At 33.7% G+C, this 17,818-nt stretch overlaps 1 protein-coding gene across 9 annotated transcripts in view; it reads right to left on the bottom strand.

The window, feature by feature from the left end:
• Positions 1-17,818, bottom strand: part of AP3B1 (adaptor related protein complex 3 subunit beta 1) — a 227,528-nt gene that overhangs the window by 156,197 nt on the left and 53,513 nt on the right. For all 9 annotated transcript variants that reach the window (XR_011525709.1, XR_011525711.1, XR_011525710.1 and 6 more), the window contains exons 4-7: positions 14,019-14,114; positions 13,246-13,406; positions 11,073-11,139; positions 1,632-1,814 (exon numbers count right to left, since the gene is read on the bottom strand). Coding sequence is in view for 6 of the 9 variants with exons in the window: in XM_008516552.2 (XP_008514774.1) it covers positions 1,632-1,814; positions 11,073-11,139; positions 13,246-13,406; positions 14,019-14,114 (507 nt within the window). In the remaining 3 variants the exon portion in view is untranslated. The remainder of the gene's footprint in view (positions 1-1,631; positions 1,815-11,072; positions 11,140-13,245; positions 13,407-14,018; positions 14,115-17,818) is intronic.

Genomic DNA, 17,818 nt, shown 5'->3' with positions numbered 1-17,818 from the left:
AGATATTTTAAAGTTCGTTACATATTTTTGGAAGATATGGTAAGGAAAAAATATATTTTAACTCCAAGTTCTACATAATGACAAAGCAAAGGACCATTTGCATACAGCTATCTGAAAATGATATGACGGCAACAGGAGAGTAAACTTAAAAATTGTATTAAATAGTGAGAGTGGTTAGATAAGGCAAAATTACCTACATAACCTTACACAACAGGGAAAAAAAATATCTGAATACCATTCTGGGAGGGAACTGGCTGAAATCAAACAATAGCTATTAGCAACAAAAATCTGTTGTCAAAGTTACTATTTACATGAAAGTGGCTGGACATTTGCAGCATGGACATGTTGCCTAACTCAGCAAAAGGGCCATCAAAGGTTGACTTTGCTCAATGATAAATAAAATTAACTTTATAAAATAAAAGCACAGATGAACAGTAAAATTTCATCAACTTAAGAGACCTATGTTTCATACGACTTTTATACATGAATAATCCAAAAGATATTTCCATTTTTAAGTAGAATAACCTAAACACTTTTTTAATACTATAATTAAGATGGAGTCAATATTACAAATAGTCTTCTAAAGATATATTTTAAAAATTTTAAAATGCTTTTTAATACTAACAATGCTAAGTCATTGGAGAAAGCACCGATGAACATTCTAAACATTTAAACACCTTAAACATCTGAAACCTTGACATGTATTACCAACATTTTTCCCTCACTTTAGTATTATTTCTAGTTAACAAAAATGAGATGTACTGAACACTCAATGCCTATTCATAAATTTGTGCAAAAACCATTATATAATTGAAGGATTTCTGGTCTTTTACTTTTTACAGAGCTGATTTTCAAAATTCATAATAAGGCTTTTTAAAAAGATGAAAAAGAAATATCACAAGATTAGAATGAATGTGCTATTCTTATAATATTTAATGATTTCTTTTCTTAAACAAGTTTAAAACTCACACTTAAATCTTAAATATATACACACTGAGAGATCTCTGCTGCAAACCATGTAATGAAGGATTCTAAATTCTCAATATGGTGGAATAGAATAAGGGATGCCTCTAATGTTAATCTGCACACAGAAAACAACTTTAACGTATATTCAATAATTAATTTTACTGAAATTCCATCAGTTTCAGTGTAGAAAAAAAGGAAAACAAACATATTTTAGAAACCTAAGACCCTGAAAAAGTAGTTTAAAATTCAACAATACTTATCTATAAAGGCAAGAAATTATTTTAGGCACAAATTCACATGTGTTAGAATCATATTACCTACTCTTACAAGTGAGTCCCTGGAAGAACTGGGACTCAAAGTTGTGAAAGTAACTACAAAACGACATGATTTGGCCATGTCACCGCGAACACCGTATCATGCTGCCGTCCCTATAGGGCCTCCTGGAGGGATCACACTACAAGTTTTACACTACGCCGTGAAGTATAGAAACAATCCTCCTGGCATTTATACTGGTTTCCTGCTTTCCAAAAGAACATGAGGAAGACGAGTCCTCCTTAAATCCGCAGACTTCTACATTTTACTACTCTTAATTTTTTGTACACGTTTTCAAAAGCCCATCCGTCTCCTTCGTATACTTCATCAGTGGAAGACCGCGGGACACTTACCTCTCTCCAAGGACTGACGAACTGCGTGCGAGCATATCGAGTGAGCATGTGGATAATGACGACCTGCCCCCACTCCTCTACATCGACCAGTAAGTTGCAGAGCTTGCGGTAATTCTTGTGAATCAGGTCTATTCTATCCGGGCAAACTTCTTCAAAAGCCATCACAACACTGCCAGCTACCAGCTGGAAAAGAAAGAAATAGTAACTCATTAAAAAACGTTTTCCCCCAATCAAAGATTCTACTCAGGCATTACAGATGTGTAACCAGCGTTATGACCAGCAATATTTAAAGTATTCAGTCATTTAATTAATAAAATGATTTTTCATCTTGAAATAAATTTTAAAGTGTCACTCCCTCAAAGCATAATTTTAATAGTTGTAACATGTCTGGAAAGCTAATACTTTCCTGAAGTATTAGAATTAGAAGTATGAGTATTAGAAACTCTGATATTTTTATTTTGTCAGGTAAAATTTCAATAAATTGTTCATACTTGGATTAAACATATTCATCATGCACATTTTGCATTTTTAAAGCTAACCTGAATTCTAATCTAAAGATTCATTATTTAGTACATAATAATATTCAGGATAAGAATCAAGAAAATAACAAGGACCACGTTACGAACGTTTCGTTTAAAACGAAAACGACAATAATTCACAATGAATTTATCTTAAAATGTGTGTGAGGAACTCATAAATGTTTTGGGTACAAAAACACTTTCAAATCTTATACATTTTAATCCACCTGTTAATTTTTACCCATATAATTTACTTACAAAGAAAACACACAAGCTACAACTTGAGTACATTCTTATCACTTATATAACAATTTGTATAAGTTAAAACAATATATTGTCAACAAAACGTAGCTTTCTCCACGACCAGTTAATGATCTATAAATGCTGTTTTTTGGAATTGTCATGCTTTTGCAAAGTGGTAAAGTTAACATTCTTTGGTATAAAGATACAAGCTAAGTTGAATATTTAATACACAAAAACTTCCATATACGTACCACTGATAGATGTGCAGTTAGCCAACAACATAATACGGTTTTGAAAAAATAAATTAATATCATATTCCTTTTGAACACTAGGGATCTTCATTTTAGTGTCTAAAATTTCCCCAGTGACTTAAAATAAGCAATTAAATAGAAATATAACTTACTGAAATGGTACTTTTTGAAAAATATTAGATACGATGATATTCATATTTTTAGTGTTTGTCCCTCTACTTGGCTGACATTTAGTTTATTAATATGCAACCAACAATACAATTGAAAGAAAACAGCTCAGAATATAGACTTGCTATTATGCTAAACAAGTTTCCAGTCCTGTGGGGGTTTTATGAATTACCAACCGGCACAAACGTGCAGCCGCATTTATTGACTCCAGCCCTGCCCACGTACTGGTGCCTGCTGGGCCCAGCATGTATACACCTTAATCGAGAAAGCACAGAATTGATTATTCGTGTGAACTAAATCAAAATGTATTATATGTATAATTTTCTATTTGCTATTGATATGGAAAGGAAGTTAAGTTCATGTTTTCAACTCCACATTATGATATCTTCTGTATAAATCACTCTTCAAAAATTATATTCTGTGATAATCATATTTCTAAAATGTCAGAATTAATATCATTTAAAAATCTCTTAAAACAACTAAGTTTATGACATCAAACTATAGAATAACTTCGTATTTGTAAAATATATCGATGCTTAACCTATTTTTATCTATATGTTAATCTTATATTAATATAAGATGTATCAATTGGTAAAGGGGTTAAAGTACAAAAATCAATAATATCACTTAGGAAAAAATAATCCGTGAAACTGAAATAGCAATTCAACAAAGCTTCAGTTTAAGAAATACTATATGAAATCAAGTTATTTTGCCTAAGCCTAGAGATTCTTTTTTTTAAAGTATCTAGCAGACACCAAACAATTAAAAGGAAAATCAGCTACCACATGGTATTAAATTTATTAAACCAAGAGCTACAGGTACAAAATAATTCTAAAATACTAACAAATAACATGAAAAAAAAGAAAACAACTACTTAAGTACAAAAAAGTTTAAAGAAACAAAAAAATAATTAGGAAGAATGTAAAGAAAAAGCATCCTCAGAAAATAAAACCGACCGTTTTAGATATTTCATTGTATGGTTATAACAAACTGACCCTAGGCTAAACACTGCCAGCAGAATTGATAATTTTGCTCTATTAAATGTTCAATATTCTATAAAACTTCCAGAATTAAAATAAAATGATCTAGTCAGACTTTAAAACCAAAAATATTGGTTTCCCAAAAACAGACAGTTAATTTCCATCTCACTGTGTCAATAGTAGCTTTTTTTATAAGGGGAAAAATAAATCACTCCAACAAAACTAGCAATGAGCTCATCAAATTCAAATGCAGTTTTCCATTTATGTATTTTTTATATTAAAGCAATAAACATGGTTCATTTATCTTCCCTTGGTTGCCACGTTTTTCTGTGCTGTTGCTATGAACTTCAGCCATTAGCTGTGCTCCAAGGTAAACTACATGAACCATCAACAAAAGTGACACCCCATCTATGGAGTTCATATTTTCTCCAGATTATCTATGCTAGTTGACAAGCTGGTAATGAAAAAAATCACACTAAGCAAATGGTTCCTCTAATAACAATAAATTTTCTATAAAATTATGAAGGGTACAAAATGTTTCCTTGCATCTATTTTGTCATGAATTCTAATTAACGTTGCAAAAACCTGAGAGTGCTGGGTCATCACAAGAAGTGCACCAAGGTTTGATTGATAATGTGGTCCAAGTTGGCCAATGCTGCCAAGATTTTCTTCTCTTAAATTAATGGCCATCCAAACTGCCCTAATCATACAGCCCAAATGATATTCCTCTTCTTATTTCAATTTTCTTGAGGCATGGAAAATGGGAAAGATCCGTCATTTATCTTCTAATGGCTGGATAATAGATCTATCACAATAAAACATCTGCACAAACTCAGAGGTGTGTTTTTTGCCCATAACAGTGAAGCTTTTACCAACATTAAATCAATAACTTATAAAAAGGTGTCTTACCCCAACAGTTTAGTTATGAACTACCAATATATTCAGTAAACATCATTTTGTAGCTAAATTAAGGAGAGGAAACTTTATCATCAAAAAAATATTTTAAAAAACTCAGTTTTTCAGTAGGCATGGACCAATTTCTTTTTGAAGAAACTGTTTTCTTTTAGAAAGTTAAATTCTATCCAAAGGATTTCTTTACAACTAACCCTAAAGGAAAAGGAAATAAATATCACCCCGCTTTTGAGATGCTCTAAAATAAGAGAGACTGTCCACTGCTATGCTTAAACTGCCCAACAAATATGGATTTCCACATTTTAAAGAAAAACAAGAGAAAGTGTTATAAATTTAAAAAATGAATTTATAACTGAACATTAGGAAAGGTTTGTAGTAAAGAAGAAAAGTGTTTAGCATATGTTAAATGGAGAACACAGGATGAAAATAGTAATCTAGGAATTACAATGAAGAAATTATATAAAGAAAACTTAGAACAGTCGAATGGGGATGACAGAATATAGATAAAATATTCCCTTTCAATTTCATTGACTACAGTTGTGAGGTTTCTATTCTATCCTTTAAAACTTACAGATGCCTTCAGACGACAGTTACCTAAGAAACACTAAAACGTTCTTCCAGTTATATGATCAGAACTATAGTCCTAAAACGAGGGATTTATTTTTACAAAAGGACTATTCATATGACAAATATTGGTCTTTCTCTAGTAAAAGGGAAAAACCATTTTATTTTAATATGTTTATATTTTCATCTTTCCTTAAAATGAGAATTACAGAACTAATTTTCTTTGAGATCTCAATTATAAGAAAACCTTCCTGTAGGCTAAAAGAAGCAACAGAAGGTATATCTCAAAATCAACAGAGGTTAAATGAAGAAAAGTTTTAAAATAGATTAACATTTTCAAATTTACATTTATCAGCAGCAACAGCAATGTCATCATCATAATGATCTCAAGAAGCTCCTGCTGATAACAGAAAAATTCCTTTTCAAAATGTGGAAATAAATTAGACCTGGTTCATTTAACTGAGAAATTTTTAAGCAAAAAATGATTTGAAATTCTTATTGATTTTAAATGTCAATGCTGATGTTATCAATTAGGGAGAGAGACAAAATATAGCTGTCTTCCTTTAATAAAGTATTACACAAGAGAAGGAAAAGTAACAATAAAGATAAGATCTATAAATACCTACATAGATAGAGGAATATTTTTAACCTTCTGCAACAGATTATAATCATACAAAGGGGGAAAAATCAGAAAACACTCTCAAAACATAATTAATTTAAATCTTGGGTAGACAAGTTAATGGTACCTGGGTAATTTGGAATCTCCCAACCCAAACCCAGAAAAACTAAAAAGACAAAAACCTATGTCCTAAGCAGAACTAAAAATCAGAGATCTCCAAACTTCAAATTACATGTAAATAGAAAAATAAATCCTAAATCCCACAGAGTTATCTTTCATGCTCATATCACAAAACTTCACAAAGACCTAAGGCAGTCTGGAAAAAACTGCCCAAAACAAAGCAGACAAGAGTTGGTGATGGCATAAGAGAGAACTAAATTAAACAGCATACAGAGAAAGAGTACTCTAGAAAATGTGAAAATATCACAAAAGATTCCTGATGGTGCAGATTACAAGGAAGGGAGCTCGGTGTAATGCGGGGGGCGAAAGGGGGATGCAGGGGGGACGTCAATGAGGCTACCTTAGAAACGGGAAGTTTCAAGGAGAAAATGGTTAAAAAAAAAAAGGTGGAGGAAGAGGAGCCCTTTAGAAACTACAAGGTGGCAGAAAAAAGAATAGGAGGAAATTTAGGATCCCACAAGACACACACACACACACACAAAGTCTAAATAGGGGCCGGCCCAGTGGCATAGTGGTTAAGTTGGCACACTCCACTTTGGCAGCCCAGAGTCTGCTGGTTTGGATCCTGGGCAGAGACGGACACACCGCTCATCAAGCCATGCTGTGGCAGCATCACACATACAAAATAGAGGAAGACTGGCACAGATGTTAGCTCAGGGCCAATCTTCCTCATCAAAAAAAAAAAAGAAAGAAAACTCTAAATAATCCTAGGACATATGCCACTTCCCATGCATGCCCTCTCCCAAAAAAGCTACCTAATAAAATAACATACTTTGCTACTCTGACAGAGAGTGTGCTCTTGTACTAGGAATCCTGCAAACCACCTCAAACTCAAACCACCAACCTTATCCAAAGAAATGTAAAGATGCAAGCAATCACAAGTATTACCACAAAAAAGTCAGTGATGAAGCAAAAGAAAACTACGACACAACACTCCAAAATGAATTAAGTGCCCCTCAAAGAAGCATCTGAAGATTGGAAAAACGAACAGGAATCAGAAATTCAAAAGAGAACAGAAATGAACAAAGACATACCTAAGAAACGAAACGAGTTGACTGAAACCAGGAAACAAACTGAGAGGAAAAAAATAATCAGATATGATGATTAAATTGGAAGGTGTTCCTGGAAGAACATAGTTGAATAAAAATTTAATAAGGGACATTAAAGAAAAATAGGAAAAAACCCGAGATAATAAAAATGAGGTAAAGAAGTAAAAAGGGGGGCCAGCCCCATGGCCAAGTGTCCGCACGCTCAGCTTCAGTGGCCTGGGTTTGCAGGTTCGGATCCCAGGCACAGACCTGCTCCACTCACCAGCCATACCGTCGAGGCATCCCACATACAAAATAGAGGAAGACTGGCGCAGATGTTAGCTCAGGGCTAATCTTCTTCAAGCAAAAAGAAAAAAAAACAGAGGAAGATTGGCAATGGATGTTAGCTCAGGGCTAATCTTCCTCACCAAAACAAAAGAAGTAAAAAGGTTTGGAGGGAACGTGGTTAAAATGTAAGAAGGCAAAGAAGATCCAATTTACATATAATTGAAATCTCTAAAGAAAAAGTAACAACTGAACAGAATTAATGTTTAAAAGCCATAATCTTAAAAAAAAAAACACTTTGCCATAAATAATGTAAATTATGAATGTACACTGTGAAAAGGCTCACTGGGTAAATATTGACCCACAGGAAAAAACTTACCCCATCAAGGAACCCTGAAACACCATGTAAAACATTATATTTCAAAGATAAAGAGAAAATCCTCAGGGTCAGCATCTTACTTAATGCGTAGGACAGGCATTTCCTTTAGAGTGAAACAAGGCAAAGATGCCACCACCTCTACTACTACTGGACATCGTACAAATGGTAGAAGCCAAGATAAGTAGACAAGAGAAATTATTAGTCACAGAAATTAGAAAAAAGGAAGTAAAATTACCTCTATTTACAGATGACTCTTTCTAGAAGAAACCATGGAGAATGAATGACAAACTAAATCAACCCTACAAGAATTCAGTAAAGAAGCAGGATATGAAATTACCATACAGAAAATCAATAGCTTTTTTATATACGAATATAACAAGGTCAAGGATATAATGATAAAGTAATTTCCATTTACAACAGCATCAAAGAAGTAAGACTAAAGATAAATACAACTCTAAACCAACATATAACTCAAACAGTAGTCCCCATCTCACCACTCCCCACAGAGGGACATGCTGGCAATTCTGAAACAACACTTTCTCCGCATGCCGGGACTGAGCACCTAAGTAAAGACATTGTGGATAATGGGAGCCACGTTCTTAATGTTGAAGGAAGTTGAAAAGGTAGGAGGCTAGAAGGAACCTTGTGCTGTTGCACTGAAATCAGAGGAATCAGTATGAACTACTGCAGTTTAATATTGATAGAAAAATAGATACAGATGGGTTTTTAATTTTTTTAAAATAAACGTACTAAATAACACTTGAGGAAAAAGGAGTGCCTTATAAACGACAGACCATCAAAGGCCCCAAAAAATCTACCTATGGACACTGAGCATGACACACACCATTTGAGAAGCAAAACTTTACAAACAACAGTAAACATCTAATTACTATCACCAAGAATATACAAATTAATTCCACAACCATTCAACAAATATTAAATACCTACTATGAACAAGTAGTATTTTTTCTACTGTAGTTTAGAAATAAATGGTCAGAAAACAAGAACGGATATTCCAAATTTACAAAGGAATCATCTTTTACATTCCTTTTTGAGTCATTCATTTCTTATTTGGAATATTTATCAACCCCCTTTTATGACATCAGGAACTCTGCTGAGGGTTTTATACAATAGCTCTTTCCACACAAACAAAAGCTTTGTACATGAGAAATTATAAACCCTACAAATTTGGAAACTGAAACTTATGAAGGATTCATACACAGCTATTAAGTGGCAGAAGTTCAGACACAAATCCAATTCTGTTTAATTCCAAAAACTGTAGTTTCCACCTGTGATGTTATCTTGTTTGAGAAGAGATGCAAACATTATATATGGAGATTCTATTCTTAGGCCGTGCAACAAACTTCTTTTAGTCTACAATGTAGCAGAAATCATGGTAAACTACATTAAAATAAAGGATCTGTTTATTGTAGATATTACTATATTCTCCACAGTACTTAGCAAACGTCTTGCACATAGAAGAAACCAAATGTTTTTTATTATTACTAAAAATCAAGCTAACCATATTATCAATAATACTAATTTCGTATCTGGGTCCCAGAAGCAGATAACAAGTATGCAATGCAGAAGACAAAAAGGAATCAAATTTCTTTTCTCTGTCTCATTTATTGAGCAAGCCTATATTCGCATACCTTCTACATTATGCCAAACACTAGAGAAGAAACGCAGTGAAGATTTCTGCTACATTATAGACTAAAAGAAATTTGCTGGGTGGCCTACGAATGAAATCTCCAAATATAATCTCATGAATAATACAGTATTTTCAAAAATATATAGTGAAAAACCCATTAAAGGAATTAAACGTCCAATAGAACATATTCATTTAATGTAAAAAGAAAGCAGTAGAGGAGAAATGAGGGACAAAAAAGATATGAGACAGAAAAACAAGTAAAATGGCAGCTGTAAATTCAACTATATCATAATAACATTAAATGTGACTGGATTAAACAATCTAATCAAACGGCACATACTGTCAAACTGGGTTAAAAAACAAGATCCAACTATATGCTGTCTACAAGAGACACAGATTAAAAAATACCAACAGATTGAGAGTAAAAGCAAGGAAAACAATATATTAATGTAAACAGCAACCATTAGAAAGCTGGAGTGACTGCCCTTATATTGGACAAAAGAGACTTTAAAACAAAAAGCATTATTAGAGATAGAGGGACATTTTATAATGAAAAAAGGAAGATAAGAACAATTATAAACATATAGGCACTAAACATCAGAGCTCCTAACTATATAAAGTAAACACTGACGGAATTAAAGGGAGAAATAGACAGCTCTACAATAACAGTAGGAGACTTCAATACTCCACTTTCAATAACGGATAGAACCACCAGGCAGAAGATCAACAAAAAAACAGAAGACTTGAACAATACCGTGAACCAATTAGACCTGACAGATGACTACAGAATACTCCATCCAGCAACAGCAGAATACACATTTCTCTCAAGTGCACACTGAACATTCTCCAGTATAGACCATATGCTAAACATACAACAATGGCTGTATGGGGCTAGTGGCTACTGTATTCGAAAGCTGCTATACACAGATATTACATGCTCCCAGGTGATATCATCCTACAATGAGCTGGAATCCTTTTCCTCAATGGTTTTGAACCATGCAGGTGAGCACAGAAGCCTCCATCAAAGATATCATTACACCAGCTTGTCCAAAGAGCTGCTCACAGAGCCCATGGGCCATTACTATTCCTAGGTCTCATTACCGCTACACACAAAGAATGGGAGTGGAGAAGGTAAGAGGAGACACATACATTCCCAAAAGATGACTCATGTTAGCCATGTCATTCTTACCAGACAACAAAAGCCTTGTAAATATGAATGTTTTAGTATTTTTTTTAAGAAACACATTTATAATAATAAAACACACTCTTCTAATTTTTCAATATCTCTTTAATCTTCATTTTAAAACAATTATTTGTTTCCAGGTAATTCAGCCTTTAAAAATCCTAATAAATCAATGCTTGAAATAAAAACTTAGGCACCAAATGTAGTCAACAATTTAGCCACAGATTAAAGAAAGGATTTTTTTTCCCAACTTGCTCTTCATCAGACTCTGATGAAGAAACATGCAACAAACTAAAATTCTAAATGCAATCCTTCACTTTACAAGGACATTTTTATTCTTCAAGGATTTTAACGAGCTCCATTAATAGTTACATCATTTCAAAATCAGTAAGAATAATTATACCAAATTTGTATACAATGGTAAAACGACAGTATGTAAATAAAGCACAATTTACTTTGACATGAAAAGATATTACTTACTATGCTTTTATCCTTCAGAAGTTTTTCAATTACTTCAATTAACATTTCCTTCTGCTCTGGATCAAGGCTAAAACATAACAAGAAAACTTACACTAAATTTTTTTCCTTTAATTCTAACTTTAGAAGAAGTTAATCATTTCAAGAACATTGAGAAATTTTAAAAGGGGGGAGGGAGAGAATTATATAAAGAATTATATAAAGATAGAAACCAAAAAAAACAAATTTAAAGTAACATTGGATGGTTTTTCTCCCAAATGTATCCTAATCTTTCTTTCTAAAGTTATTCATATTAATTAAACCCAGATACCAATGCCATTAAGAAAGTATTTAAAGAACAAGTTCACTTCTAAAAAAAAGTTGGAAAAGCTTTAGAAAGCAATTCCAAGTAGATAAACCACCACCGCTTTTTTTAACTATGGGAAAAAATAACAGGACAGCAATCACTTTTGACTATGGATATATAATTGTCAAAAACAAATACACAGAATTTCCAAATAAAAATTTTATATCATTCTAGTTCCCTGATGGATACACAGGGATGGATACACATTACATAAACCTAAAACCAAGAAATATAAGCAAAGGCTTACATATGTACAGAATTGAGAAACGCATCTTAATAGCAGCTCTAAGCACTGAAATACTGATAACAATATAATTTCTTCCTGGCACAGAATTCAATTGTTGTTCATTTACTGAGAAGCTAAACAACGAGTATACAAAGATAAGACAGAATCTAGTAAAGATGGCCCCAAACATAATCACCCCGCACAACAGAAACATGTATAAGGGATTATGAGCACAACGAGGAAGGGCACCAATGGAGGCAGGAGGGTTGAGGAGGATTTCTTATAGGAAGTGACATCTCAGATGAATTTTAAACAACTTGACTTTAGAGCTGGAGAAAAGAGGAAATTTTCTAGGTAGAGACCAAAGTAGGAACAACATGTGGTAATGAGACAAAAACATTTTACGTAGAGAACTACTGGACTGTGAGTTCAAAGAAAGGAGAGTGAGAGCTGAGGCTCGCGAGGTAAAACGGAGCCCAGTGGATGGACTTTCAAACTGTCACAGTGGGCTTGGATCTTATTCTGCAGGTTTACAAGAAGAAAAGATAAAGAGTGAGAAGCATGGTGTAACTTTGTCTGACAGTTGACCTAAGAAAATGAGTTATTGTTTACAAACATTATTTAAGTTTATTATTAACCATTATAATTATCTGAACATCCAAACCTTTGAATTCTTTCAAATTCCAGCTCCAGGATCCCTTCTCCGAGCAATCTTTCCTAAGTAATCCCTTTTCATTACATCTTTACATAATGAAACCCTCTATGATAATCTGAGCCCTATCCTACCGAAGGCATTGTTAGCGTGCCTTTGTATACACAGATACATCATATACCAACATCTTATTCAATTACAAATTGCCTTTAATTATGTGGCATACAGTTAATTTTTTTCCTCAAATATATGATAATCCATCTTTACCATTTTCATACATACATAAAACAACACCAGAAACACAAAATGATCTTAATGAAAGTTTGGGGAGTAGAATAAACAGTAACAGAAAATAATACCAAATTATTACAGATAATAATTCTTTTATTTAAGCAATATGTTTTCCACATAGATCAAGGCATCATATGATATTTTAATAAATATCTTACAAATGTGGTATGGTGCTTTATTTAAAAATCAGTATTTAAAAAATTATTTAATAAAATAGCTCCACAAAAGAATCAGACAAGGAAGGGAATAGCAGGACCAAAGAAGGAAGAAGAGAAAACAAAGTGAGTTAAAAGAATAACCACTTAAGTTTCTATCCTACAATAAACAGAAAAAAATCTCAATTTTCTAACAATATATGTGTATGTGTACATGAGAGAGAGATTACATAAATGAGAATTCAAATTCTGATTATCTTTAGGTTATAAAAATCTATAAATTATCACAGGTCCTAATAGGCTTACAAGTAAAAACTCTACAACCAAAACAAAATTAAAGATGTCTAAAGAACGTTCCGGGGATTGGGGGGGGGGGGGTGGTGGCCACAGTCACTGGGTTTAGTATAAGGACAGACTAATGGTAAGAGCTAACAAAATCAGATTTCACATGCCCTAACATTCCACGTCACATCAGAGCTCTTCGGTGTTACTAACAAGGCACTCACCTGTAGAGTTTCTGTATTGCATGGGCCGCATTCTTCCTAACGTATGGTGACAGATCAGCAGCAGCTTCCTTAATAGCGAGCATCATAATAGGCACAATAATCGGCACTCTAATACTCGACAGAACTCGCAAAGCACTTGCACGGATTAGTTGATTTGGGTCCTAAAAACAGTGCAAAAATATTCATCAAGATTTCAATTTACAATATTTCAAAGAATTTTTATGATACAGTTAATAGGTGCATATAGGGTGCAATATAACAGTAGCAAACAAAAGCTACTTAATTTAAAACAAACAACCAGTATATGGAAATGGGTAAGGAAAAAGAATTAAATAAACGCTTATTTCTCTGAATAATGTTTTAACAAGAAAAGTAATGGTTATACTTCTAGTTGATCATTTATTACTAAACATGCTGGGGTTTTAGTTTAATAATAATAAAATGCTTCAGGTCATAAATTTCATCTTTACAAAAGTCATGTTCCCTCTTTGCACACTTTCAAAAACTAGTCGGTATAATGATGAGTTTTTTGATGCATGATAATGATTATATTGAACATAAAGGAACATATAGAAACTAATCCATACAGGGCAAGGTCCAATTGGGTACAGAAATTATTTTCTAAGGGTACTGAATAGGCACCATGAGAGGCTTTTTAACTCTTTCAAAACACTACTGTGTCATGTAGTGGATTATTGCTCCACTTCTTTAAACGAAACACCTTCAACTGTGTAGGGACCTTGCAGCTATTTCCTGCTCACTCTATTACTTACCTTCAGAGCTCGCTGGAAAGTGCTTATGGACAGGAGTGCCAGATCCTGCTGTTCTTCAGCGTATCGGACCAGGTAAACATATACTAATTTCTTGATCTGTTAAAAAAAAAATCATTTAATCCTAGCCAGAGTGAAAATTAAAAATTCAATGTTTTCTACACCAAAATCCACTCTCAGTTTTCCCAAAGTAAATACCTGAACCTGGTCATAGCTTAGCCTGTAAAATAAAGATAATATATTGTAGGATAATGAAGGGCAACAGAAAAAGCTTGTGAAGTAAGCATTTTAATAATCACTCTGCAATAGCAACATCTTACCAATATGTCCTTCCTCTCAAAGGGAATAAAAAGTCTCTAAGTGAAACTCATACAAAAATAGTCAAATATTAACTTAATTGCAAAAGTATTTTCAAAATGAAGGATACACATAATAGAAAGAACGTGGGCTGTGTCCTCCAAGTATATGGTGGGGGAGCCCATGTTCCCTCATCTGTCCAGAAGTGCTGGAGCCCCATCTCTGCATCTACGGTAATATTCACGTCCAGTATACAGGACAGGATATTTTCAGCCCAGCAAGAACAATGTGTGACAAAATATCAATTTAACATAATAAAAATTACAAAAGGCTCGAAGTGTATTCTGAAAGCTGTTTTTAAAAGCAATTTAATCACTAAGTTTATAACAAAATTATAAGGAAAAGAAAAATTAAATGAAAATTAGAATTTGAAATTCTAGAATTAGAAATTCATCCACTGCTTCCTTCTGGTACTGCTCATGGCTTGTCTTCCTTCTCAATTACCTTTGGATGCCACTGCCTGATTAATTTTACTATATATCAGTACATACATACCTAAAAGTTTAAGGAATGTTCAAAGAGCAGAAGATATGAGAAGTAGCTGGAACAGATGATGGAAAGGAAAAATAGTGCTAGCAAGCCAGCATGGACTCAATGACAGTGCCACGGCCTCACTGCCTCGCACTCCAATGTCCCTCAACATGGCACAGCTTTGAGTCCTTCACCACCCTGCGTGCTCCCTTCTGAACTCACTCCAATTTGTCTATATTTCTCTCAACGTGGCACTCCAAACTACAAATGAAGTCTAAGCAGAATAAACTTAAGACTTTGTTCTAGATGAGGCACTTCCACTGATACAACTAATTCTTACAATTATTGTTATAATTAACAATACACCTTCCCCAAATGTACTAGTACTGACCAAACCCAGCCATACTTGAGTAATTGCCCCGGTGAGGATTTTTTCTCTTTTAAAAGAAGGGCAAGACCTTACATTTACCTATAGAAATTTTCAACAACTTAAATTCACCCCATCAAGGCACCCTCTTAAGATAATCTTAGACCTTAATTTATAATCCAACCTATCTTGCTTTTCTTCACAATTTCATGAACACAAGTAAAAATTTCATAAGCATACCTTGTACATCTTCATCACTATTAATAAAAATACCAAACATACCATTTTAAGTTGATATCAATCCATTCTTCTATACTATATGGATAGCGTTACAGGTGAAAGTAACAAAAAACTGATTTACAATTACTCTTTAGTGTTAAATGGATCCACAAAATCTAAAATCCTTAATTCAGTACTCAATACAGCCCATAATCTGACCCAAACTTCCTTTCTAGTCACATAGGAACAGTCCCCAAATTTCACTTGCATTTTTGGTCTCAATCTCCACTCAGGTTATCGCCCTAATTTGCCCCAAGTTCTACCAGTCAAAATCTTCCACAAAAGCAAAAATGAAAGAATAAAATGTCCATAAATACATGAACAGTTAAATAAATTACAGTACATTCATATTACATTATAGTATGCAGTCACTATATAGAATCAAGTAAATCTATAGTTCACATTGAAAATATGTCCTTGTAAAAATTTTAAAGGTGCTAAATAGTATGCATTGTATAATTTCACTTCTGTATTAATAAAAAGCGATACCCACATATTGTATTTTTTCGATCTAAGACCACCATCAAATGTAAGATGTACCATTATTTTATGAAACACATAGAAAGGAACAAAAATCCCTGCCAATTATAAGTCACCACCAATTGTGAGGATAAGTCCCAACTGCAGAAACTTTAAAATAGAAAATAAATGTCTTAGAATGGACATAATATGGTAACAATAGCAGATAGTCATATATTGCACTAACTATGTGCCAGGTGCTATCCTGAATGTTTTACTCAGGTTAATTCATTTTATAGTCACGACTCAACGAACAGGTATTATTATTCCTATTGTACAGGTGACGAAACTGAAGCACAGAGAGGTTAAGTAACTCGATCAAGACAGCACATCTATTAAATGAGGAACCAGGGTTCAAACCAGGTAAGCACAAAAGCTGAGAAACCTACATATGAAAATGTTAACAGTGACTATCTGTGGGTGTTGGTTTTAACCAGTAACCTTCACTTTCTCATCTCATCTTTCCAGATGTCCTCTAACACAAAATAATAGTGCTTTCTCTGATTATAAAAGTACTTTAAACTTCTTCATTATAAAAAAAATCTCCAACTGAAAATATTTTTAAGTTCCCACATTCCAAGGAAGACAGCTTTTTCTGTGGCACTTGCCACATACAGGCACCAGACTACTTTACACCTGTTCAACAGATCAACAAAAACTCAGCTAAACTAAATGAACAAGCTTTTGCAATTCAACCAATCTGCGACAGCCCCTTGCTTCTAAATGTTAGCCAATCAAGAACAAACTCTCTCCAAAAAACACACCTCCGAGCACCCATCAATCTACAGCAGTCTCACCCAGTAGCCGGCACCTGCAGATCAGGTCAACCACTTAGGCCCCTGAAAGTCCACGGACTCTTTAAACCATCTCTTAGAACCAAGCGATCTTACACAGAACACAAATGAGTTCCAAAATTATGTGATACTAGTATATTAAGATGACAACCAAATGATCCAAAACATACCCAATGTTTTAGATTATATTTAAATGGAAATACAAATTTTTAAAATTCTTAAATTACAGTTTAAGAAGCACTTATCTAATTGTTTGAGATATAAATGAGTTTCTCCCCAACCAGACTTTAAAGTTCCTAAGCTTACAACAGTGCCAAAAAGCAATTAACACTTGTTAGTGAACTGATTTATGGCAATTTCAATATATCAAATCAACACACAAGATGTATTTAAGTAAGATATTTCTCAAATCCTTGGGCTAAACATGAGGTCATTCAGTACAAGAAACATTCCTTATTCATCCGTATATTCCCAGGACCTATCATATTGCCTGGCATACAGTAAGAGCTCAATAACTATCAGCTGAATGAAATATCACAGCCCAATGGTAGAGGGAGAAAAATTAAGACATTTCCCATTAGATTGCTATATTTAGGATCGAACTTACCACCAATGCTTATAATTCATCAAACAGACGTCTAGAAGGATACCAATATACTATGAGGAAATGATAGATATTAAGAAGATTGCCTGCAAAGTCTTTACCTTGTGAGGATTTTTTTTTAATTACTCATTTAAAATATTCTTTCTCCCTATTAATTATATTCAGGTCTCAGTCGACAGTTCTCTGGAAAGTTTGGAAAGAAGACTGGCCTAGAGGACACCCATCCCCTCATCTTCTTGTGATTTATTTCTCAGCAACATCTTTATTTAACAAGTAACTGTACAGCCAACTTTTCAAGCTGAATAATGAACTCCAGAATATATCCAGGGGTTTATACTGTCGACACTGAAACATTCTGAACCACAGCTGAGCTAGCAGGCATTGCTATAATTACTCACTATTCGAGAAGGAT

Source organism: Equus przewalskii, chromosome 13 (assembly GCF_037783145.1).
Source record: "Equus przewalskii isolate Varuska chromosome 13, EquPr2, whole genome shotgun sequence".
Lineage (NCBI taxonomy): Eukaryota > Metazoa > Chordata > Mammalia > Perissodactyla > Equidae > Equus > Equus przewalskii.
Note: the sequence above shows the minus strand (reverse complement) of the source record. Positions and strands in the feature narration are given on the sequence as shown.